At 39.6% G+C, this 27,093-nt stretch overlaps 2 protein-coding genes across 3 annotated transcripts; one reads left to right on the forward strand and one right to left on the reverse strand.

Annotated features, from left to right (window-relative positions):
- Positions 1 to 72: 72 nt before the first annotated feature.
- Positions 73 to 14,541, reverse strand: LOC133886221 (ubiquitin C-terminal hydrolase 12-like). Of its 2 annotated transcripts, none has more exons than XM_062325948.1 (32): positions 14,366 to 14,541; positions 14,073 to 14,154; positions 13,774 to 13,924; positions 13,253 to 13,410; positions 11,201 to 11,466; positions 10,909 to 11,127; positions 10,732 to 10,840; positions 10,538 to 10,653; positions 10,168 to 10,266; positions 9,671 to 9,780; positions 8,916 to 8,990; positions 7,050 to 7,128; positions 6,797 to 6,943; positions 6,630 to 6,710; positions 6,416 to 6,535; positions 6,137 to 6,259; positions 5,267 to 5,344; positions 5,071 to 5,159; positions 4,846 to 4,954; positions 4,583 to 4,651; positions 4,383 to 4,493; positions 3,751 to 3,806; positions 3,483 to 3,660; positions 3,285 to 3,386; positions 3,136 to 3,207; positions 2,494 to 2,559; positions 2,258 to 2,323; positions 2,072 to 2,155; positions 1,865 to 1,978; positions 1,249 to 1,323; positions 1,076 to 1,162; positions 73 to 593 (listed from the first exon to the last, which is right to left on the reverse strand). In XM_062325948.1, the coding sequence occupies exons 1-32, from the start codon at positions 14,396 to 14,398 to the stop codon at positions 552 to 554; spliced, it is 3,366 nt and encodes a 1,121-aa protein (XP_062181932.1). In that variant the 5' UTR covers positions 14,399 to 14,541; the 3' UTR covers positions 73 to 551. The 2 variants fall into 2 exon arrangements, with proteins under 2 accessions (XP_062181932.1, XP_062181931.1); XM_062325947.1 differs by having other exon boundaries at positions 1,865 to 1,981; positions 14,366 to 14,540.
- A 7,931-nt stretch (positions 14,542 to 22,472) lies between these two features.
- On the forward strand, positions 22,473 to 26,240 carry LOC133886869 (uncharacterized). The gene is made up of 7 exons (XM_062326763.1): positions 22,473 to 22,917; positions 23,411 to 23,515; positions 23,592 to 23,750; positions 24,641 to 24,802; positions 25,269 to 25,385; positions 25,478 to 25,585; positions 25,671 to 26,240. Exons 1-7 carry the CDS (start codon positions 22,540 to 22,542, stop codon positions 26,103 to 26,105), a joined length of 1,464 nt encoding a protein of 487 aa, XP_062182747.1. The 5' UTR covers positions 22,473 to 22,539; the 3' UTR covers positions 26,106 to 26,240.
- The last annotated feature ends 853 nt before the right edge of the window (positions 26,241 to 27,093 follow it).

Raw genomic sequence — 27,093 nt, forward strand, 5'->3', positions numbered from 1 at the left:
TGGAGACCCAAGATTGCACTGATGGAACTAGCTATAATGGAGCTCTCAATTGCACTAGCTGCAACACAAATCTTTGCACCCAATTTTGAGATGGGAGTTGAAAATTTAAACCAAACATCAAACCCATTATACAGCCTCCTTCCATTGTTACCATATTACAAGACCAAAAAAAACATCTGGTCGATCCCAAGTCACCACTATACCCTGTATACATGTCCCCCCCTACCAAAATCTTATGTACCCAACTTTGATCTAAAAATGAAGCAATATCTACTAAGGGGGGCCTTATACCCAACTGATGGAAATCGATACGCATGCGCCATTGCCCCGAGGGCAAGATTGAAAATCTTGAAAAAATCATCGACATGGATCACGAAAGCAACTGAACTGCTACAGATGACAGCGGCCAGTAGCAGGCAATAGAGGGCCATGGCACCCCAAATGACCAAAATTCTGACGTTTCCCATGCCAGTCTAAATTCCCGATCCTTCCTTTTCGGCTGCTGCTTAGATCGAGGCCTTCACAATGAGACCAGCCCAGTTATGCGAAATTCAATTGAAAATTCTGACCGGTTTCTCATATGTGTGACGGTTCTGCAGGTAGTTGAAACCATCAAAACAAAGTAAAGTTACATCAAGAGAGTGCATTTGTAATTGTTGGAATCTGACTAAAAGAACATATGAATGCTACAGTAAAGTGCATAAAAAGGTTGAAAGTGGGGATGCCAAAGTTGGAGAAATGCCCTTGACAAAGATCTGCAAAATTTAGATTTTCTACAAGTGTCTTTCTTGGGTGTCTTTTTATTAGTTGGATATACACCAAATGCCTACTTTTAAACATCTTACTATGTTAGACCATTCCGAGCAACTGAGTTCAAGCATAGATTAAAATAAAAGGTGGACTAAAAGTAAATTCTCTAAATTATCAAGCAAAATATCCTTAATCCGTTCGGTGAAAATGCAGCTACCGAGACCACAAAGCATGGCATATTTATTCCTAAGCATGAGTGATAGAATTATGTGCACAAAATTGACCTAGAAATTTGCTAACATCATTTAACAAGAGAGCTGCATACTTGATTCGCTGTATAGGCCCTTTTTGGAGCAGTATCAGTGTGTTCCAATCCAAGATATTGCTCCCAAGCTCCATAGACATCTCTCCTCTGTAGTAATCAGAAGAAAAAGGTCATGAAAAAAACAAGTGCGTGGAAAAAACTAGAGAAGAATGCAGGCAAAATTAATAATTTACCTGAAAACGGGCAGGTACAACATCAGAATCCTGGAGGTAGTCTGGCCGATTCATAGATATGAACGCGAATTTCCACTGGTCACATGAATATTAATAATAGGTATATTAGTTCTTTAGCTGCATAACATGCAATGCAACTCAAGGTGAAAGAAAAGAAAAGTAAAGAAACAGAAAAGTGACGAAAGATCCAAAACCCTGTCCAGAAGTTACAAAATCAAGATCTACATTTGCATATCACTACCTTATTTGCCTTATTTAGGGGCAATTTGCTGAGTACCATCACCAAAAAAAAAAAAAAAAAACCCGCAAAAGTTGGATGGTATTCTCCAATATGGACACTTTTGCGATGGTATCCACCTAATTTTGCATTATTTATTTTATCATGACTCCAAACATACTTGACAAACCATTCTATAAGAGATAAAGTATGTGCATCTAATCCGCTTATAGTCAACAGAACTTTTTCTGAAGAACGACTGATAAATTTTGAGAGTGCAGTGACATGTGAACTCTCTGCTCAGAACAGCAGAACCTAATGATCAGAAAGCTCGGTAATGTTTGCATTTATTAAAATAGTATCATTCCATGACTCCATCGATTAAAAGAAATGAATCACCTTTGAAAATTCCTCATCAGGAACTTGTAGTTTACTCTGTATGCACGTCTTGACTTCTGCTAAAGTCTCACCTTCATGAATCAGAAGAAAAAATGGGTCTCCAAAGTTCTGGATCTGCTGTAGGTCAAAAGAGCATCAACTGCTTGTGTCAGCACATCAAAAATATTAAATAGCTATCTTCCAATACAACTTAGTCAATTGCACTACCTGATTCTGATTAGGATCTTTCATGAAGTGATAAACATGAATTAGGCGGTCATTTGGACCGATATTTTTCTCCTCCTCTGGAATCTAAGACAATTGATAAAAGCATGTGTGATATTACTTGGAAATTTCCAGATTAAGGAATGACAATAACCAAGTATATGTATAACAGACAAAAACATTACAAACCTCCTCAGCTCGTAGTGTCCAGTATTGATCATTTATATTCTCTATCTTCTCGTGTAGTGGAAAGATCTATGGAAAAAACTTAAATTAGCAACAGCCATGGCTAATATAGTAAATAAAATAATATTTTTCTAAAAAAGAATTCATTACGATAGTTAAAAAATAATAGTTGTCTAGAATAATAAAATCAGAAGAATCACTGTATAATGCTACCCATATAACATCGAACGCACAAGTACCTTATATATTTTGTGGTAAAAGACTTCTAGCAGGCGTAGTTCAGCATTAGGACTGGATAGTTCAACCTGTTGATTAGAAAAATTAAGATTTAGAAATGGTTCTTCAGGGGAAAAAAAACACAAACCATCCAGAGGAACATAACAAGCCACTTTACAGTTGCTAGATGCCAGTGATAGTGAAGATAAGAAACAATAAGTATGGCCAATAAGTTTTTCCTTCTTATTACAGTTTGATACAAGGTATAAATGATAATGCAACAAGTATGATCAGACTCTCTGTAACCAACCAAGATTAGCACTCCCTCTGTTCCTTTTTTATTTGATGTTTTAGGAGTTTAAAAACATTCTTTATTTGATGTTATAAGATTTCAAGAAGAGACAAGCCTACATCTTCCTAGAGTGCCCCCATATCATTTAGTGTTTGCTACATTTTACAAGACTCGGTCTATTTGTTCATTAGCCACAATGGGTGATTGAGGAGGGCAAACAAATTTGAGGTGACAAGGAACACACTTCCGTAGGGGCATACCACATAAAATGATCTTGTGTGCATTAGTGTACCTTAATTCCAATAATATGTAATTGTGGAGCACAAAACTAAATCATTCACAAAGTGGCTGAAGAGAAAGTAAGAGTAACAACCTTAGTTTTCAAGTCATTAATTACATCAGCAATGGTGCTATTCTTTGGAAGCCTGATGCAATGAATGACAACCTGGAGAAAGGATATCATATGAAGATATACATGATACATTAGGCGGTAAATAAATATGTTTTGCAGCAAAACAAAACCTCGTCCTTTGTAGCATGGTGGAATGCAACTTTAAGGGTTTTCAGGAACTGCAATTCTGGCAGTGGAATATCCAGCACTTCATAATACAAGATGTCAGAAGTCTGTACCAGACAGATAATGCTTTAGTAGGAATTCCATTACACATTAGTTACCCAGAAACCATGCTCATATTGACCAAAAGAATGATAAAGGTTAACCTGATTGTAATGGATGAGCATGTCCAGTAGATGCTCAACTCCTCGATATTTGACGGGCTGTGGTTTAGGCTGCTGAGAGTAACAATTATGGGATGTAAGACGAATTTTTGCTGGATCATCTAACCCAAGCTGACGAGCAACTCTCTCAACAACATCATCATAGGTATGAAGCTTTGACCTTAGAAAAGTAGAAAACATATACAGGGTGAGATATTTAGTCAATTAAACAATTTAAATGAATAATCCAGTACAATCTGATAACCCTCACAATTCCAAAGAAAAATCATCATCCTTTGGTTTCTCCAAAGACCGGAAGTGCACAACCTGCAGCAAACATGGTAGTTACTAGAGGAACAGGAAGATAAATCAAGTTTAACGGTGAACTAAAGCTAAAAGGTAAAGGAGCCACATTATCCTGAAGGATAAACCATATTGCTGACAAATGAAATGTAGAATAAACAAGCATCTAATAAATAATTGATGATAGAAAAGGATAAGGGATGTGGAGGCGCTGTGGACAGATGCTCCTGCAGCAGCATATCTTAGAGGGCAATTCGATGAAAAGGCAATGGCAGGCTACAGCAAGAGATGCTGTGGAGGCTCGCTAAGGATATCATCCGTATTAAAAATTAAACATTACACTAAATTGATTACTTCCATTGTTAGAGAAATGAAGCTGTCAGGAACTAAAAAACTTCACTAGGAATATTTAGAGTGACCTAAAATATAGAAGAAATAATGCAAAATAACACCTTAAGTAGATATGGCAAATTGAAAATGCGCAATATTAGCTTATGAACAGAAAATAGAAAAATCATACGAAAATTGGAAGAATAAAATAAAAGTCTAATACCTACAGTACATGAATCAAAATCGAGTTGGACGTACGATATACCATACCTGCCTATTATGAACATATTCCAAAAATGAAGGAACATCTGGACATCGCACTTGTGTATCATAGTCCGCTCTTGGTGATTTTTGGAAACAAACAATGTCCCCATCTTCAAGCTACAAATTGGGAAATTTTGGTAGTAATTCAACAAATAACTGTATAATTTAAATTATGCTTCCATTAGAATAGAAGCGTGTTAACAAACCTGACTAGAACGGAAAGTGAGTTTCTTGTCAATAGTTTCGCACATCACATTTGGCTCAAACTTAATTTCCTGCATGTACCAATAGAACCATTTAATCACAATACTCCTCATAAAGTCATCAACTCATCATGGCCAGATGAATTATTTCCTCACCCCCGGCCCCCAACACACAACCATAAAAAAATGCATGAGCGTAACAGAGGATGCTTTAAGGATTTGTCATCTGGACAGTAAAAATATTAAATCATGAATACAAATCTTGCCTCATAAAGCTCAATTTCTTCATCTGGAGAAAATCCAGCCATTTCATTTAGTTTTGCCAGGATTTCTGAAGGTTTGCCCAAGGCCTTCACGCAGAGCCTCCCCACAAAACTACATCATGAAACAACACCATAAGTCACCTAGTGATACACTGAATTTTAAGAAAGGATGATGAAGTGGTTCTTAAGAAAAGATGACGATGCTGTCAGTTCGAATAGAAGAAGTACCAAAATTCTTCCTTCTCTGGATTGTAGAGCTTGAAGAAAAGAAGAATATCTTCCTTGCACTTCTCAGGAGGAGGGAGAGGCCGCAAGTCCTAAAAGAGTAAACATATGTAAGGACCCTACAGCTGAATACCAGAGCAGACACTAAAACAAGAAACATACAGAAGAGAAAGTGAGCAGAAGTCCAGCATATCATTACCACCCCAAGTTCTACTTCCAAAAACAGCTTCAGCTCAGCATTGTGTCCCTTATTTGATACCTCCCTCAGCTGTCCCACCTGTGCAGCCAAAAACTTGTGATAAAATGTCTTCACATAAAATTGAAGTGTGAACAATACAGAACAAACAAAAGTGATAAACAACAAGTACAACACTCCAAGGTTTCACATCAAAAAGTGGAAGGCCCCATAATATTTTTAATAACGCTTGCCACAGCATCTTAAAACAACTGAGCAGAATGAGTTGGGCTACTGAGTTAATTGTTTGGAAGCAAGAAAACTTGTAGCAGCTAAGATAACAAATTTTCTGAAAATAAGCCTTTTCATAAGTATATCCACTCAACCCACTCCTGTTGTTATTTCAACCCTTAGTATGAAATATATGGTACATCCAAAGAGTGTATTTAAAAACTGCATCAATCCTTGAAAATGATGGAAGATTTTCACATTATTTATGCTGTTCCTGTTTTACAATTACTACATCATATAGCAACAGAGAGCCTTGATAGAATGCATGACATGAATCCTAACACTTAATCATAGTAATTGCCCATCAGATAAATAACAGAGTAACAGCCTGCATAAAAAATATGTTCTGAGAATTGCACAAGCCAAATCTGCATATTAATTCATCACCAGTTACCTAATTGGCAACTGTTAAACCTTGCTCCAAACATTGGTTCCATACTTCTATATATGCACTTCCAACTTATAGGGTCCATTTTCTATTCTCTTTTTCATTATTGTCAGCATTGACATGCAAATAAAAAATATAAGTTGAAGCACTACTTTCCAAAGTATCTGCAGAATAAACATATCAGCTCCAGCACTTCAAGGCAATGAATAACTTACAGATTGTGTTTCTTCATGAGGGGTCAATGGACGATTAGGGCGGTATGTATGGTTTTGTCTCTTAGCCCACAACCAGAAGCGCTGAAACTGCACTGGGATGCCATATTCCTTGGCAACTTCCTCCTGTTAAACAGTTTATTTAACAACAGCTAAATAACCAATTAATTCCAAATCCAACTCCACAGATGAATAACTAGAACCGATTTTGTATTCCAATGATATAGTAAGAAAGAATTGCAACCAAATAAGAATTTGTGTAGAGTTCTGGAAGTGCATTACCTTGAAAGAACTAAATGGTAATTGCTTCTGTATTCGGAAACTATGGACTTTTTCATGGTCCACCAGGTCAAAATATATATCCTTCCCAATTTGCTCCTTCAAATCCTCATCTCGAGCTACCTACATTTATTTGTCCAAATAAAGCGCTTATAAAAAGGAAACTCAAGAAGATTCCTTATTGTGAGATGAATAGTAAAGAAACATAGATCCATACCTTAATGATGGTATAGAGATGAGCTTCAGCTTTTTCTTTCTTTTTGTGTTCTTTCTCTTCTTGTTCTTTCTTCAACCTTATCTGCAAATCCACAGTTTTCAACCAAACTGTACCAAGATGAAGTCCATGGTATTAAAATGAGAGAGAATACTACAGATTGTACATACCCTTAAATGCTCAGCAATGTCTTTTTCATCAACAGAACACATTATTTTCTCCTTGTCACTTTCCCGGATATAAACAAGCATATATGCATTCGAATACTTCGTGAATTTAAATGGGGCGTTGTTGAAACCAGGGTTTATTTGGGGTAACTGTTTAATACAAAGAAGAGAGAAACATAAACGATGGTGATCGTATATGAAATAAAAGATTTTAACAAACATATATCCTTGGATAACAAAATTTAACAGAACATACCTCTTCCTCACCACCATATTGCTCTTCAAGGGCCTTCTTAGCATCTTCTTTTGTTACACGCTCATCATCAAATTTATACCTGAGAATGACATGTGGCAAAAAAAAATTAAGAAGTGTGTCATGAATAGGAAACTGTTTGCAAGAATGTGCAAATCAGGCAGCATAGATTGTTTGGCATAAAGGGCGCAAGCATTTTAGTACAAATTACATATTGGCCCCAAATTTTGTGGCAAGAAACCCTATCATTGCGTACCTCGACAATCCGTGGAAGGATTTGAGAGGATTGGGATTGGCTTTGGAGAGGAATAGGTTCAAGGGAAAAAGGTAGAGCAGGGCGTCAAGAAGGAAGGAGATAGCCGGGGTGCTGCAGAAGGGAGATCAGAGTGTCGAGGATGACAGGATCTAGGGTTATCGGGAAGGGAGAGGTAGAGAGGGCCTTGTTGCTTTACCTTTTCTGTTCGACCATCCTTCCAGCAAGTTCCCAGTCTTATGTTTTATCCCCTCTCTATTGCTCTCAAGTGGGACCCGGATCCCAGTATTTTGGGCCATTTGTTCACCTAGGCCCAATAGCCCAACTTTTGACAGGTTACCCACAGCAAGACTGCAAGAGTTATGTAAATGATATTTCGCTCCTCACCCATTAAATTACTTAACCCCAAGCCTACAGTGAGGTCCTGAATGTGGTTTGTACTGATCCTCCAAGGTTGACGGAGTTAGTCAAAATCTAGTGACCACCACTGCACCCTACCTCAAAATGATCCATGTCACACTATCAAGGACAATTGTCAAGCAACATGGATACCATGGCATCTCTGGAAAGGTTCAAACTGCAGCAGGAAGGAATACAGAGCCAGATGATCGGACTGCACTCTTCCAGCATCTGAATAGCAACTGGGCTTCCTACGTAACTATGGATAGGTTGTGAGCAGCACATTGTACTAACTGATGCACTACTGCCACTGGGTCACTAGAACAAGAATTTATCAAGAAGCTGAAACTCTCTGCAATCCCATGATGCAATTTCTCTTGCATTGTTCTTGCTTTCTGGGGATAAGACTAAGTCTAGCACAACATGCAGCAAAAGACCCATAATACGTGCAGGATAAGAAAAAATTTGTCAGGGAATATATGTTTCCTCCTACAACAGGAGACAGTATCAGCTCTGATGAGCTCAACAGTCATGCTCCAGTGTTCTTCCTCGGCAGTATTTTCTTATTCCTTGGGTTTTCTACAATATTTCCCACTCCAAGAGTTAAGTGAATCTTTAGCAAAATCTGGATTTTCCGTAGCTTATATCAAATTATCTGGGGGCAAGGGTCACTTCCTAAGAGTATGTATAGTATTCAAGTGATTCGTATGCACAAGTGGTCACTGGTGGTGCAGTGTGATTATCCCCTGAACTGCCATCCACCTCCAATACCTGAAAAATGCACTGGCCAAGGACTAACTGAGCATATTACTTTCTAGTAGGATTTTAGAAGAAATGCCAGATGCTGTCAGTGTATGTGGATTTGCAGAGCATAAGCAGCCGAGGGTGCAATTTGTCATGGGAAAACAGGCATTTGGAACTTGAAATAGGGCTTTTCACACCACTTCCCAGTTCCCAAAGGTTTGTGCATACTCCATCTGAGATTACTATCATTGTAAATTGTAAACCGACACCTCTTATTATTCATTGGTGGATGGAAATTACCAGCACGTAACAACCACAGATCGTAGTCTGCTAATTTTGTTCTCCAATTTAAGAATGTTAGGCAGTACAATTCTATTCAACCATCAAGTGACTATGCACAAGAAAAATGCAATAAAATTATCTAGCAACTAATTGAGTAACAATACACCAAATAAGTCAATACAGAAGCCTACCATTGCTCAGATAGAGTTGGCCGTATGAATGCATAGTAGTGACCACCATGTACCCCACCACTATGAACAAGAACACTGAATGAAAGCAGGTAAACAATATTAGTACACAAAAAATGCAAGAAGTGTTAACTTAGGTGGTGGAGGAGAGAAATGGACTGTGAACTGTATGTTTGTATTGAGTAGAGCCCAAAGGGCACATATAGTGTACAAGAGATGAAATCCTAGAGAAAACCCTGGACTAGAGTGAAAAACCTAAACCACCCTTAACTCATGCATGGTGCTACACAAGTACCGTTGACACATTACGTTACCACAATAAACTATTACACTTAACAGCAAGGAGCGATAAAGTCTCTGAGCACTACTATTACACTGCAACAAACTGCCATTAACCCTCTACACAATAAAATATGAGGAAAATTGTGAAAGGTATGCGATGATTATTTGCAAGAGTTGCTTCAGTTGTGTATGGAACGCTGCACGTGCATGTGGCTGCATTGCACATGATCAACCAATCTCTTCGAACTTTTGTCCATTTAAAGTGTAGAATATCAGCCTATGCTCAACATAGCATGTCGATGAAACAAATAGCTAATTTTTTAGACGGAACAGATAACTACTGTCGCTAGGATTCTCATTTGCTCAGAACTCCCAAGTACCATAATAAAAATAGCACGCCACAGTCTGGTAAACAAATTAAATGATCTTAAAGCCATACAAAAATCTTACAGTGACGAGTAGCTGAAAGTCATTACCTGTGAAGAGTATAAAGGTTTCGTGTACTTCGATCTGCATCTGGAGCAAGGTATTTACCATCATATCTATCTAGATCGAGTAGCAGAGGGAATTCATAGCGATCATTAATCTGCGGAAGCAAGCATACAACAGACATGACCATCTCAGAACTGGGGGGGGGGGGGGGGGAAAGTTGTTCTTCGAAACATTTTGATTGAAGATAATAGCTATGCACATTCATTAATCTCAACAAGTGATGCAGGGTCTACCTAGAGTGTAAATTCTGCAGTTTTCTTTTTTGCTTAAAACTCAGGGAAAATTGGTTATATACCACCAAAGGATAACCACTTTAGAAATATACCACCAAAAGATCTTGGTTCATTTGATTATCATTGAAAGGTTCCTCTGTTTAGAATTTACCACTCAGTTTAATTGGGCATAGCAAGTCTTACATGTACATGAATAATTAACTAAATGAACAAAGCATTGAAAGTGCAAAGTTATCACCAGGACAAACCTTAACCATGGAATCTCTCATATAGTCATACTCAAATCTCTTCAGCTGAAGTTGCAAAACAGGGGGGAAATCAAGGAAGAGAACACCCTTTTTTGCATCCTGCAAGATCATGATTGAATCCAGTCACCAAGGTAGTTTCAAAACGAACAGAAGGAAAAAAAGGTTCCCATACAAACTTAATTCATCAAATAGAAAAAGGAACTAGATGTTTAAGCCATATGGTATGCAGTCTGCAGATTCCATATATGGTTATATATTTCATGTCTCCATAATTGAATATATTGAGATTCACAAGTCATAAATATCTTAAACAAAAACACCAACTCCAGTTTAAGTTTACATCTTAATGGGTAGCAGGATATTCAGTTACCTGTAAACCATGATTCTCTGCGTGATATTTGTTATCACCCTCTAGACGCTCAACTTCAACATATTTGTCAAACGACGAATACACATCACGACAACCTTTGACATCAAGTTGAAGGTCTGCAAGGTCATACAGCATTAGCTAGTCAACAAAGAATTTAACACAACTGTAAACCCAGTAAGAAAGACAGCACATACCATAAAAGGACTCCTTCCTGCTAGATTTATAGTCAACATTTATACACTCAATATAATTGATGTGGTGACCTTCAAATAATTGCTCAATCGTTCCTTCTACAACAGTTCCCTAAGGAGAAGCAAAGTTAATAAGAGCTAATATGCACTATACATGCAAATTTCTACAAGATATGCCACCTTCATCTTGTCCTCAAGTTTCTCACAAAGAACTCTGTTGAGCTCTTGTACATCATGCTGCATGAAAGAATCATATGTGTCCCATCCAAAAGATTTAGTTAACTCTTTTGTAGCTACACTGCTGTCACTATACTGGAGCTTGTAGAAAAGGCTCTGCAGCGCCAAGGGAATACTTCCAGATGGCATGTCATTTTCAGTGGTTGGCATATGATACACAGCCTTAAAGCAGGAAGAAAATTAGTGAAATGGAATAGGAAGAATGTTTAGAATGTAATAATGCATGGTCCCGCACCTTCCTGAAGTATAGTATGTGGTACAGTGTTTGTAGAAGAGAGTTCATATAACAGGTAGCTCCTTGGTTTTTCAGACCAACATAACCTGTTTCCTTTTTTGAGTCATATGTCCAATAGTCAACCATTTTGCGGACAGCAACGTCGGCCTCAACAACAGCAGTGTCATTCACAAGGTAACCTCTACTTGGATCAAAGAGGTCACACAAAGGCATAAAAGATGTGAAACCCCAATCACTCTCACGAGCATTAAATTGATGTTGGGTATCTGCAGATAGAAACACAAACAATGTGTCAGTGCTAGAATCATTCATAGAAAGTTAGAAACTATTGAGAACAATTGGCAAACGAAATGGATCAAGCAGCACTCATCAGCATCAGTAGATCAAGTAGCACTATGCATATTAATTAACCCGCTACAAAATGTTAAAAAAAAAAGAACCAGTGTCATATGGACTTTCAAGCATTGGGCTTAGGACCCAGATCTCATATTAGGAAATGAAGCAAAAGATCGTAGCAACAATATCCAGTAAATATTAACAGTTAAAACAGCAAAACCACTCCATCATTCATCATGGGATAGCATGCTATATACAAAAAAAATTGGAAAAAGGAAAAAAAATTATTACATATGAACTGTTACACAGAGATACTACCCACCAGAACTGTGCATAGCTGAACCAAAATCCAAACAAAGGAAAGGAAAGGACTGCAGTACAACCTCTACTTTATCAGCACGTACATGCAAACTATCATATCCATCCATGAGTTATTGAAGAGTAAATTGCACTTGCACCGCACGTCACCAAAATTGTAACGGAGTACCAATAACTCCATAAAGTTGAAAATTAATCACATCCCCAAAATTTTAACGAAGTACCACATAAGTTCGTAAACTTCAAAATTAATCTGGCAGGACAATTAACTTGTAAAACCAAGTCACCTAAGTCATGTTGATTTTTATTTAGCTAAAATGCAGGTGGGCATTGAAATAAATTTATGATCATGACACTAATCATCGTGTGGACCCAAATTGCAGAACTGGTCACCCCCTAAAGTATTGATATTAGTCTAACACGCCTATTATTGTAACATGCCACCAAATATAGCACTATATCTTCGAATTTACATATGGATCATCAAATTGAATGAACCACATCCATATGAACCTTTGTTTTACTGCATGTTGCGAAAAACAGCATGTGCTAGTTGGACAAAGGGGGTATTGCTAAGTGAGTGATCGGAATTTAACAGATGATTAAGTGGACAAATCTGTTTATTAAAGTTGTGAAAAAATATCAATAATATGAACATAATTTGCCATAATTAACAATTAAAGTTATACTTCATTTTTATAGCATACACTCTCAAACCATTATGCAACATTACGAACTAACTTATTATCATTAATGAGCGAAAGTATTCTATTTTAATGATTAAAAGGGAAAATGGCTGATTGGCGATGGATGATTAATTGCTCAATTTCATTAACAGCCCACTTATTATATAAATTTGGGAATTGATTGGGGCTACATTACAAATTTAGGGGCACAAATAATTAATTTTCAAATTCAGAGGCTTGATACTCGGCTACTAGTTAATGGGTCTTGGATGCAGTTTACTCTACCAAAATATAATAACAATGATAATTCAACTATACCTCTATTAAACACTGCACGTCAGTACAATTTATGCAACCATGTCAAAAAGACCGCCTACAGTGCCCATCCAACATGAGACCATAAAGTTGAAGGCAACAAAATTATTAGATATACATGGTTAGGTGGCACATTTAAAAATCTGGTGCAAACAAAATCTTTAAAATCGGCAATTTTTCCGTACACTGTCATAATGACAGTTTAGAGGAGAATAGCAGTGTGTTCAAAACCCTTTACTCTGATGTTTACATGTGCCGTTTTGGCATGTACTATTTTCTAGATTATCCCCTTTAAGCTTCCCTTTACATTTCTAAAAAGTTTCTCATTTCCCCCTATATTTAAGTGCACATTCATAATACAGAGCTTTGGACAGCAAAGCATGAAGCAAGACTACACCTTTGCGTATAGTATACTTCGGCTGGATCTGGTTTACAACAGCCAAGCTAAACTGAGCATGGCGGCTCCAACCATATGGGAGGTTAGCTGAGTCAGCAACATCCAAGTACATCGACAAGTGGTCCACATTGTTCCCCTTGGGGAAAATCAGCACACGCCTGCATGAAAGTTAGCAGATGTTATGAATACTAAAAAAAAAATCGTAAGGGGGAAAACACTCCAAGGCTGTCGCACTTAGGGCCTGTTTGTTTCGGATTGTAAAAACTGGATTGTGATCACAATCTAAAAGCTGAAACAAACAGCTGGATTGTGATCACAATCCAAAAGCTGAAACAAATAGCTGATTGTAAAAGCTGGATTGTTACAATCCAACACCCAGATTGTAACAATCCAGCAATCCACCTTCCACCAGATTATAACAAAATCCATAATCCATATTTTACAATCTAGCTTCTTACAATCCACAATCTATAAGTTGCTTTTCTCAATCTACAGAACAATTGAAGGGATCAAGAGCCCACCATTTGTACCCGCCAACGACAAAGACCTCCGAGTAGTGCTTCCTCCCATTGAACCGAGTGAAGTTCTCGATAGTCCATGTGAACCGTGATGTCTCTGGGTCTTCCGCTGGCTGGCTCTCGGCCGTGCTCGCCACCTCCGTCTGCGCCACCACTGCCACCAGACACCAAACACGCTAGTATTAAGGATCAGAATCACCCAAACACAAACACTCGCGTGCCTCACGCGGCACATTGCCGAACCACACACCACGAATCAGAGTGAAGAAAAGCAGCAAACAAGATAGAGTGGAGCACAGTACCTTCCATGCGCTGGGCCTGGGTGGCGGTGGCAGTGGCGGCGGCGAGCTCCTGGTGGGACACGAGCATCTCCTCGTCCTCTTGCTGCGAGCACGGGAAGCAAATGGGGGGAAGGATCAGATCCGGCGCGGGGGCATAAACCCTAGGGACGGAAACGGAGGAGCGCCACTCCGATCGGGGGCTCACCGAGCGGAAGGCAACAGATTAGAGCGTCCGCGGGGAGGGGGAGATCGGGGAGCAGCGAGGAGGGGGAGGACGCGCGCGCGCGTGCGTGCGTGCGGTCGTGTATACGTACCTCGAGAGTGGGAGGAGGAGTCGTCACAGTCATGGAGGTTACGTGGCGACGGTGGCGGCAGTGGCGTTGGAGAGGTGGGCGGGGACGGAGACGGAGACGGCGACGGCGGCGGCGACGCGGAAGCGGAGCCGCGGAGGTGAGTAGGGAGGGGAGTACGGGTGCGAGTCGGGAGGACTTGGGAGCGTGCAAGTTAGATGGTAGGGGTAATTTGGGGATTTCCTTTTATTTTCTCCTTTTCCTTTTGACAAAAATGATTTCGGATCTTTTCATTTTTTCCGTTTCTGGGCTTTTACCGTAGCTGCGACATACACGTGTAATTTTTTATATCTCTGATTTCTAATTTTAAAACATCGTAAATAAAAATAAATGGTACAACAAATAATATAAGTTAAATAAATAGTTATAAATATAATATCACAACTAATTTATCTTTCAAAATATTTAATATCTAATACAATTAAAAATTTCCCACGTGGGAGGGGATACCTTTTTACATTTGTTCCCGTTATACTTCAATAGATCTTAAAAAACTGCTTCCTCAATTGATAGTCATCCTACATACATATTGCATATCAATAACAAGAATAGTAATTAGACACGAATCAGTGTGAATTGTATATCATTATGCGATGAAGAAGATTTACTCTATAAATTGTTAGTTCTAACCTTTCACCATTCCATGTGTGTATGAACTCGATAAAAAAAAACCTAGAAACATTCCTACAGAATAATTAATTGTTACATTTGTACTTCGCAGATGAATCAATTATAGTAAAAATAGAAACAAGTTACCAATCGTGAAACCGAGGAAATTTCGTGAGGTAGCTTAAGATATCATAATTAGTATCAGGTTTTACTACTTCCATTGCAAGTCAAAAGTTATTGACAATCTTTTCATATTTGGACTTATAGTTTACATAAAATAGAACTTAGATCCACACTAACACAATAAGCGGGTATAATACAAATATAGTTATATTATCCATATCCAACGTGAATAGAATATAGCCACCGAGAAAAGCATGTGACAATAAAATCTGCATAATGTATGTGTTACGAAAGCGTAAACAACGACATTAACTAACAAGTGATACATTCTTACCAATTTACACATAGAGATATGGTAGTCTATCCCAGGCCGACTATCCATTGTTTTCGCCAAACGTTGAACATCAAGATTTTCACGGAACGACAACAATCAATAGAAGACAAAGTCTATCTAGGATAATAAATAGAAAGTTTAAAAATATAAATTAAAGAGTATCACTCAATAATCCATGTAGTGAATATAGGTATCACTCAATAGATGAATCTCGTCGCAAACGAGCATCTATACGCCCATATTGAAACAAGCGTAGTCCATGAATATCCAATATTTTATAGAGTTTTCTAAGGCTTAAACTAATAGGGTATGGTCTAGAGTTTTGCACCAATTCTTTACTATAAATACAAAAACCTTGTATTAGGTATAACAACACATAGGAATAATCTGTAGAAACAAGATTACTTTATGAAAAAATAGATGCATGCTCCAGAGTCTCTACATGCTTGATAGACAAGATATATTTGTATAGCTCGTCTACTAAATAATCTCATAATGACAGTGGAAAAAATAAACGGAGATGATTGATCTTTAGTTTGATTTGATACATTTGACCATTTGTCTTCCTTGACAGGATATTTTAAAATGACAACATCATTTTAACTTTATTTTTGTTTATTGTAACATTTGGAATTTGGATATCCTTTCTTGTGTTTAGTTTTGAATCTAATAGAATTGTAGCTAATCTTTTTCTAAAATTGGTCATATCATGCTGCACAATAGTAATAAAAATTAATGTTTAGATTTTATAAATAAACATGCAAATCAATTTTATTATCATGCATGAAATACCAGAGTTACACTGTCATATAACATATCTCCTGTTCAGTACTCCGTGTAATTTAGCATAAACATTAATTTATTTAATTTAGCAAGAGCATTAATTTATTTAATTAAAAAACTTCATACATATATTTATTTAATCAATTAAAGGTAATTATTTAGTAACAAATTATATCGTGTACCTATATGTCTGTATGGGCTCACTGAATTGATGCCCTTTAATAGTCCATGTTGTAACTTGCAGTTTGGGCCACTTGTGGTCTTGAAGCTCTTTCAACTATGATGAAATTTATCTCTTGAAGCCTATAGCTGTTATATGTTTACTATTAGCCTGATATGTACGATAAAAAATCTTCTTCTTCATAAAGTCGAAAAGATATATTGAAGTAATATATATACTTATAGTAGTCGTGAGGTCTTTGCGATTGTGACCCATTGATAAGCCTACTGATCGAGCACACATATCTATAGTGAATATAGTCTTTTTAGAGTATGTATTTTGATGATTAATAATAATATAGTCAATAGAACTAATATATTTGTCAAATATATGTTTTAGTAGATTTCATGTATGCTATATAAGAAGAAGTTACCAAAGCCGAACTTAAGAAAGTTTGAATTGGACAAGTTGAGATAAAAATTGCACTCACCAGATGGTTCAGTGCTCAGAATGTTGTACACACCGGAGTATTCTTAGCTCAAAAGAAGCTTTTCGGAAATAATACACTGGATGGTCTGATGTTAGAGTGGTATAAACACCGGAGTGTTTTACATGAGAAGTGCAGTTTTCAGAAGAAAAAGGATAAACTTATTGGATGGTCTGGTGATCACTGAGATAGGCTTTATCAGAGCTTTTTTCAGAAGGTTTTCAGTGAAAATAGGAGTTGTACATACTGGAGATTAAAAGTTTTTACACACCGGACTAATGCACAGTAAGATGTGGCTCAATCAACTCAAGTATACATACTGGATAATTCGGTGATGGAGTTCAAGTTAACACCGGAATATCTAGTGTTCATAATGAGTTTGAGTGGGGTTCCAACGGCTAGTTTTATACTGTTGTACACACCGGATGGTCCGATATTTGTACTCTTGTTAACACCGGATCATCCGATGTTCACAACCTTTTGTGATCGTTGGAGCAACGACTAGTGCGCGGGTTTGAGGCTATAAATACCTCCCACTTGGGCATTTGAGTGTGCTAGAGTCCAGGAAAACTCATAAACACTTGAGAAGACATTCAAGCCACCAAAGTGCATAAGCTTCCGCACCTTCTCCGCGCCCTCCTCGTTCAGGAGGCGGGATTTCGGCAGAATGGCGCCGTTGTTCGACGCTTCCCGACAGTCGCCTCCTGCCCTTGGCATTTTCAGGGGTGGAAAATGCGCTGGAAGTGGCTCGAGTCAAGGTGCACTGAAGGCTAAAGAGAGGCTCCCAGTGCTCAAGAATGATAAAGGCAAGAATGGCGATTAAGGAAGGCGACGGTCTGTTGCCTCCCCCTTTTTATCGTTGGAAGTTCAAACGCCTTATTCCTCGGCGCAGTAAGCGAAGCACGTTTTCCTAGGTCCACGCGGAAACCTGGGCGTCTCCCACCTCATCATCGCCTCCCTCGAAAGTCGAAATGGCGCGCGCCGTTTCGGCTCCTCCTTGGGTTATACCAAGAGCTTGGGCCTAAAAATTGCAAGGCCCGCAAAGATTTCGGCACCAGACGACAGAAAGCCACGTGGCACCAATGCTATGATCGGTCTCGAAGAACTAGGGCCCCACCCTCAGTTCTAGTCCATCGCTTGCTGATGGGCCCGGGGGCTGCTGTCGGTGATATGGGATCCAGGGGTTCCCGAGTTCCGAGGCCAGGACAGCGCGATGCCACATGGCGCCTTCCCTCGAGGACCCGAGGGAAGTATGGTCCAGGAGTGGATGCTCGAGGTCAAGAACAGGTGGTCCCTGATCACCCAGAGAGCCCCGAGGACCCGAGGGAAGCAAGGTCTGGGAGTGGGTGCTCGAGGCCAAGAACAGTTGGTCATCGAGCACCCAGAGAGCCCCGAGCACCCAGCAAGCCCCATGCAGGTGGACCCCGCAGGGACTCCACGATGAGGTGTCGGTCGGTGGGAAGTCCGATGCCGCATTTAATGGGGAGCGTGGACAGTCACATCCAACCACTCTCCCCCACGCCTGCCGTACTGAATACGGCAGTCCCTGCCGTCGCTTGGCAGGAAGGCGTGAGCACAATTAATACGGCAGGTCCCATCATATGTCCCCTCGCAGGGTCCATAAACAAAGACTGCTTGAAGATATCTTTGATGGGCTTGAGGCTTATCGTCTTGTTACATCAGACCTACTTTGACCAAACGGACATGAGAGAGTACTCAGAAGCTGGCTGGTGGGCGCCCCTGCGCCTGCTAAAGCTGGAACGCGAAGACCAATGGAACCGTCCGAGGGATGTATTTTCAATCCTCTGTAACATCAACTGTAGACCAATGATGGTCACTTTCTATTTATTGTTTACGGGAACTTGTGCCCTCGTTCTGGGTACTCCCTGAAGGGCCTTCCCCACGGTAGATAAAGGGGGAGCACTTTGTAGAAGAGATAGAAAAAGAGAAAAGGAGAAGAGCATTGAAAACATACTAGACATACAGGAGTAGGGTATTACGCCTCCGTGCGGCCTGAACCTGTCTAAATTCTTGGTGAATTCATTTCTACTAGCTGACGATCCATCCTGACTAAGTCCCACTCGCATTAACCTCGCGTACAAGGTAGTTTCAGAACCAGCCTCCCGGCCGAATCTCAAAGGGGGTCCCTCAGGATCCCTGCTCGCGGTGTTCATCCACCGACAGTAATGCTCCGAGTTGGTATTTTGACAATCCATATTGTCAGAAACTACGTAGATTGATCCTGACTTACTATAAATCGGACGTTCATAGTTGTCTTGTCAACCGAGTGGCTCAAACATGATATTGTAATATTTGGCTTATTGATCCATGAATCAACGTACATCGTCACTTGAATCGTCGCCAGAGAGTTTATCGCCGAAATCAACCCGATCAATCCTTGGTTCGTCGGGAAGAGAGGTAAAGTTATCGTAGAACCCCTCATCCGAAAAATCAGCTTTCGGCGAAGCTTTAGGAGATGTCAACGGCATCTCACATGTAGATTCTTCAACATTTTTTCTCATAATCCCCACGGATGACGTCAGTTATCGACGATTGGTGAACCACCTACCTAACAAACTTGTTGAAGAATTAAAGGATGCTTTGAGTAGATGAATCACAAAGGGGATACAAGAGTTTTTAGATAGGTATGGGCCTCCCAGAGGATAATTATCCTACGTCCTATTTGTCTTGTATTGATCTGAATCTGTTACAAGGGGATGCAGCTGGCCTTGATAAATCTAAACATAGTCAGGGACTTTCTCCTTAGAATCTGTTGGCTTCTAATGACGTTGTGTCACTTGTCTTGTCTTGTTTGGGCTTGTCCTCCACAAGACCCCTTGATTCCGTATATATATGCTTTTAGACTCATCCTTCCTATTTTTGGTGATAAACCTTCCTAATTACGAGATGCCTTAGGTATCTATAGATAGTTTCCTTTCTTCTAAAGATCCCCTTATTAAAGATAAAGATATATGCCTAGAATTACGGAAAACCCTAAGATGCCCGGATATAATAACTATCAATTATTCATCATCAATGTCTTACATTTTTGCAGCCCTACTTGCCATCCTTTCTCCACATTCTCTAGACTTATCATTCACAACCTTTTCTTTACTAGCTCAAGGAAATCCAATGCATGGTTACTCAATGAACTTGATTCACCAAACCAATTTTATGCTTGACCATGGTTTATTCTAGTGTAGGTTGTGGATTTTTTGGTATTTGTTAAAAATCTAAACTCACAAAACTAAATATATTTTTGCAAAAAGAATATATAATGCATAATTGATATCATGTGAGGTTGGACACTGGGCTCAGGATGGCAGGACCCTATAATATAAAAATATGACACATGATCTCCTTACTGTGCAAATGGGGAAAAACAACTCTCCAACCAACTTTGCAAAACTATAATTGAAGTTTTTGTTGGCTGAAATACGAGTTTCAAATCAACTTCAAGTTTGGTGCTGAAAGTCGAGCCCGTGTTTTAAAACTGAATCACAAGTAAACACAATAAGAACTCTAATTTGGGTGTAAAAATAGGAAAAAGAATCAAGGAGTCGGTTCCCCCTTCGAGATGAGTTGTGACATTGAGAAAAAGAGAAAAGGCAGAGGTATAAGTTTTCTTGACCCATAATGTAATGGAAGCACCGCAATAAATGCCAAAAGTCATCATGGGTTTAGACCAATGCGAAGCTAGGATTGGACAACACGGGCAAATCATTAATGTTGATAATAATCATTTAATAATAAGTATGACATGATATACACACACATTTACTTACTCAACTAGAGCATAAATAACAAGTATAGTAATATATATTTTGTGATAAAAAGAAAATCAATTGTCTTGTCTACTAATTAGCTAACAAGTATCTCAAGTTTAAAGAAGTTTACCTGGTCCCTCTTAAATATTGTAGTTATAATTCTTGCTTGCAGATTTTATGGTGATGCATTCTTATTCTGATCAGGAATTTACATATCATCCGGTTTAATAGTTTGATCAATAGTCGTATTAGGATTTTCAGCACAACCAAGATTTGAAACAATTGGCTTATAAAAGCTATCGGTTGTCCTTAGCCTCTTCATCATAGCTAAACAAGTTAGTAACTAAAAGCTATCAAAACATACTAAAATTGAAAAAAAGGAATTAGTTTTTTTGGCATCATCAATTCATTATCACAACTAACCTTCATGTATCTGATTAATTTAATCCTAAACAAAGTTCTATACAATAATTAGATATTAGGATGACTGAGAGGGAGCACGAGGCATACCTTTCTAGACTTTATGGCTTCGCAACCCTAGTATTGAAGCAGTGGCCAATAGTGAGCGAAGCACATGCACGAGCAATCTACGGGTGGCGGTGATGCGAAGGAACATAGAAAGTCAAACATGTGGTGTAGAATGAGTGTAAATTGCTAATGATAGATAAATGACATGTTTGGTAGAGCTTCCTTGATCTAAATTTTTTAGAGGAAATGATTCTTTAGGAAAAATATTTATGTAGCTGAAAATGATCGTCTAGTGATTCTTTAGGATAAACTCTATGAAGTAAATGATTTTGTAGGAAATGAATTAGAAGAAACTGATTTTTTTTAACTTTTAGTATCTAGTTTGTTTCAGAAAATCACTCATATGAAATTACTCCGAAAACTAAAAACTGTAAATTATCATTTGTTAGAGCTCATCTAATTTTACTCGATAAGTTCTACCAAACAAACTCTAAAACCTTGTTTGATTAGGCTAATTTTTTTATTGGGCTTAGAAGTGCAGCACCGTGGAGGCTATACTTGATTAAGCATGAGATTAAGAGGAGGCTCTCTGTTTGCTAGGATGGGGAGCCCCTGCACCCCTTCTCTCCACCCCTGTTTTACAACAAAACCATGTGCACAACGAATGATCATACATTACATAAAAGATAGTACTCCTTGAATTTAGCTTTGCCTGTAAAGAGAAACTCACTCTATCTCGCGAACAAAACTCCGAATGTACCGAGGATTAAAAACACTCTATTAGCATCTTATGCCCATGTGTAAAATCCTAGAATCGCATTGTGTTTTTTCCTCTGTCTCTCAAAAGAAAAAAGAAAGAAAAGAAGATCCTCGGCAAAAAGACTCATCTAGTAGACAAGAAAAAAAATCTTTGATTCATAATCTTATACCCATGTGTAAAAATCTTTATAGTAAGATGAAACAAATATATTCTTATCATAGCTCAGCTTATAACAATCCAACTTGCAAATTATAATAATCCAGCCATCCAGATTTCACTATCTTATGTAGATCATACGATTCAACTCTTTATAATTTATTTTTTTATTATTTAAAATATATAAACTGTTTTTCATAATTTACCAATCAAACAAAAAGTCCGCGTCTGATTTTTTTTTGCCTACTCGGACATCACACGCTACATTTTCACGTGCTCCATCTAGCTTTGCAGCGCATCGCACTCTGACGAGTGGGGCCCACTTCAGCGCAGACACGCGCTCCCGGGCCCGCTCGAACAGACGGACCCCACCCGAACCCTGGTCCGAGTCGCACGCTGGCGAGGCCTTCATCTTCATCTCCCCGCGCCGCCCCTGGATCGAACGCCCTAGGGCTTGCTCTGCCCCTCTCGCTCCTCGCCCGCCGCCGCCGATGGCCCAGCGCTGGCGCTCCGGGGCGCGGCGCGACCCGGACCTGGACGACGACGGCGGCTCCCCGCCTTCGTCCCGCCGGCGGCGGAGCGACGAGGAGGACGAGGAGCTGGGGAACGAGGACCTCAGCCTCGAGATCGTCGCGCGGGCGGTGCGGCGGCAGAGGCATCGGCGCCCGCGCAGGTCGGAGGCGGTCGCCGACGTCCTGTCGCTGTCGTCGGGCGAGGAGGAGGGGGTCGACGAGGACGCCGTGGTGGAGCTCGGCGAGGCGGCGGAGCCCCGGAGGAACCAGAGGAAGAAGCAGCGGCGCAAGCAGAAGAAGAAGCAGCGGAAGGAGGCGACCGACGCGGCGGCGGCCGCCGTCGAGGAGGAGGTGGAGGTGAGCGTGAGCTCCTGCTCGTTGGGTATGATGTGTTTAATTCAGCAGACGAGTGCATGCAGGATTCGGAGATTGTAGCTAAACAATCCCAAATAGAATCAAGTTGATTTGAGATCTGTGTGATTGAACTGCCTGTAGTGTGAGCTCAGAGGAAGCTACTGAAACGTTTGCATCTAGGAGCCGAAAAGTGTATGCTTGTCCTGCTGTTGCTGCGGGACTAGTGGCTGAATTTTTCAATTTTGAAGTTTGTTACAAGGCAGATAGCTGTTTTTTCCCTATATTAGCAGGCATAACCCAATGAAACCCAAATAAAAAAAACTGCCATTTTTTCTTATAAAATTTGGAAACTGATTGGAAACCATGACATGCAAATATAGCCCTTTTTTGTTGGTGACGCAGCATCGATGTTCTGCGTTCTTTCTTTCGAAACATAAATGTAAGGTTGATGTCTTGTAGAGGCAGTAATGAGCGGATTTGTTCTTTTCGGCTTCAGGTTGGTGGCACCCAGGAGGGACCAATTGCGACAGCAGAATCGGTGCTTACTGAAGGTGGGGCTGATGTCCCTGCATCTGACAATATGGTTCTGCGGAAGCTTCTTGTAAGTGCTAAGTGACTTTTTTGTATTTTCGCTACCGACTTAAGTTGACCGTTATATTGCTTCTTCTTATGATCAGCGTGTACCAAGATACTTCGATCCTGGGGAAACTTTGTTGGCGACTTGCTTTAATTGTGGTGAGGAAGGCCATGTAGCTGCAAACTGCCAAATGGAAAAGCGGAAGAAGCCCTGCTTTGTTTGTGGGTTGTTCGGGCACAATGCAAAGCAGTGCACGCAGGTTGGTCTCCCTAGCTCCGAGGGATTATCACTCGGTGACTTGGGTATGTCCATCATGCCCTTGACGAGATTCTATTTGGTTTTTTGTTGTTTGATTGTAATGTCTCTGTGTTGGAGGTTATTTCAACTCTTCCTTTTGACATTTTCACAATGTTTAGGTTCAAATTCATGCAATCATGCAAATGTGCTGTGAGATCTTCAATAAATTTACGTTAGGCTTGTTATGTGGAACATTTTTTTTCACAATATCTGCTCTGTGTTTAGCTCCTGGACATTTTTTTCACAATATCTGCTCTGTGTTTAGCTCCTGGCCTCCTGCATCCATATTAGCACTTGTATTTCTAAGCAAGAACAAAATTCAGTACACGTTAGGATACCATGATCATAGTCAATTACTCATTTATTGTACAACTTACACTGGATGTGAAATAATTGCAGAACACTTATGTGTCCTTCAAATTTGGTCTACTGTTAAGTGTTAACTTCGATTTAAACAACTCCGCTGTACTCATCATTGCTAGTTTGTACTTTTGATTCCAGTACTTTAGGCTTTCCAGCTCTGTTCGCCCAGTTTGTTGTTCCTGTTCTTATGCTTGTTCACACCATTGAAAGGGAGCGATATCTGTATTTCATGATATATAGTTTTCATTATCACGCATGCCTGTGTATTTAAAAGTAAAAAATGATCAAGTTTTCCATTGATATACCATGTTTGTTTATTTTACCATCTCTTGATTTTACAATGTTTTTTTTCAAACTTGATTACTTGTTGTAATTTTCTTTGTCATGCATCTGTTCTGGTAGTATAATCTACTTTTATTGATTTGCACAATGGATTATGCTGGTGGGTGGCATTGTCAAGAATAAAAATGTTCTTAATACTTTTCACAGGGTCAAGATTGTTTTATCTGCAAAAAAGGAGGTCATATGGCAAAAGACTGCCCTGACAAGCACAAGAGGAATAACCAACAATCCACTTTGTGTTTAAGATGTGGAGAAACAGGTCATGATATGTTTGGATGTGTCAATGATTATCCATCAGAAGATATTAAGGTCAAGTGCTTATTTTCCTTGTTTTCACAAATTTGTTGTCTTGCTGTCATGAATGAATGTTTGTTTCTTGGTTTTTGTTGCCTGATTTAGCACAAAAGGTACTAATTCCCTCTAGTGATGGTCTGAAGAAAAAAAGCATATAAATGAAATGTATCTGAGCTAGTGTTTTCTTTTCGAGTGCAAATTGTGTGTGAACGAGGTGATTAGGCTGTAGGACATGTAGTTTTATGAACCGGATGAGTTTTATGCTAGGCCTTCCCTGTCATTCAATGGTAATCCAATCCTTGAATTCATATGTACATTTTTTTTTCAGTTTGCAACATGTATTACAAGATAAGGTAGGTATTGTCTATGTACTTATGTAGTGCTACAGTCTCCCAGCTGCAAGTTTAGATTCACCGAAGTCCTAGTCATGAATCGCATAGAAGAGCTTGCCTCCTTAATGCCTGTCTTTTGGATTATGCAGGAAATAAGATGCTATTTGTGTAAGCAGAATGGTCATCTATGTTGCGCCGACTTCTCTGATAAATGCCCCAAAGAAATTACCTGTTACAATTGTGCCCAATCTGGCCATTCCGGTTTGGTAAGTTTTAATGTTTACAAATTATTACTTCCACTGTTTCCATCTGTTGCTTCTCGTGAGGCAGGTAATTAACATTGAACCTTCTATTATAGGGATGTGCCAAACAACGCAGGGAAACTAGTGCTGTGACAACTCCAACCTTATGCTACAAATGTGGTGAGGAAGGTCACTTCGCACGTGGCTGCATAAAGAATGCTAAGGTTGTTCTTAACATCTCTCAAATTTCCTGCTGATAAGAATTGCTTATGTATTTATATTGTTTACATTTCTATTTTTTTTCCACAGTCGGATTGGTCGAAAGGCGAGTCATCGGCACATAGTTGGAGAAAGGATAAAGGAAAAAAGGATTTCAGTGCTAGATCAGCTCCTTATGATGCCCGCAAAACAAGTAAAAGGAAAAGCCCCCGTTTTGAGGAAAGAATGGATACACCTCGGCATAAATCCAAAGCGCGAGGTGGCTGGACTGGTGGTGATGATCTAGATGATCTGCCATTCAAGAAGTACAGATCCAATGGGTGGGCTTCTCCATCTACTCCCAAGAAGCCATACAGTAATCGCCAATACTCTTCTGGCTTTGACTACTTAACTCCCCAGTCTTCTCGAAGGCACAACAATGATTATGCATCACCTGTCTCAAACTATTCACCAAGTGCAAGGAAGCATGGGTTTTCATCAAGATTCGCTGCCAGCAACACCCATGTCCGTTTCGGAAGAAGTTAGCTGGACCCTAGTTTCGATTTTGTTGTTCCTTTAAACAATAGATTATGATTATACCTTGGGTATGAACTCAGCCTGTAGGTTCATTCCCTTCAAGAGTTGTTTGTCTTTGAGATTATATATATCGTGGTTCCATTCTGTTGTGACTCTGAGCAAAGCTTTCTTGGTGTTCTACTCCGGTGCCTGCCTGCTGCAAACTAGCACCAGTAATTGTCCTACGGGCTTCAGGGCTATGCATCAGTCAAGTGTTGTCTGAAAGGAAAGGTCAACACTTTGTCAACACTGATGGCGCATTACATGCGAGTTGCATCTCCTTGCTTACGTTTTTCTCATGCCAATCACTGGGCGTCAGTCCAGGAAGTGTACTCAACTTTAAGTGCAGTATTTTTTTAAAAAAAAATCTTTGATCAATATACATAGAGTAGAAAAAAAAGTAATATTTCAGGTTAACAGAGCAACACTCGTCTGAACTCATACAAAATCCTCTCCTGATGCATGCACACAAATTGAACTCACAGTTCATGTGCTCACATCTATTTTCAACCACCGGGAAGCACAAATGCTCGGGCCTGGCTAATCACAGCGCGCGCTTGAGAAGTCGCGGCCCGATCCCGACAGCAAAACAAGGCGCGGAGGGTGACGCTCGGGATGGGCGAGCAAGACGGAGTTTTTTTTTATATTTTCTAATATTAATATTTGAATAAATAGATCTTTAAGAAAAAGATTTGTATAAATAGAGAGCTACAGGTCTTTCAGATGGTAGTTAGCATACTACGGTAACACAAGTATCTCTTACCGTCATCGCAAGAGACGATTAGACCTTACCACCCTCTTAGAAGACGAGCAGGCCCCACTCCGCCCCACCCCTAAGCGTAGAGCCTGTACCGCCTCCACCCATTCAATCAGAGGGTGGGTAGACCCCTCCGAGCGCCCCTCTTATTGCTCTTTGAGAGAACGATTAGCGCCCTTGCCGCTCTCTTAGGGTGTGGTT

Source organism: Phragmites australis, chromosome 12 (assembly GCF_958298935.1).
Source record: "Phragmites australis chromosome 12, lpPhrAust1.1, whole genome shotgun sequence".
NCBI lineage: Eukaryota > Viridiplantae > Streptophyta > Magnoliopsida > Poales > Poaceae > Phragmites > Phragmites australis.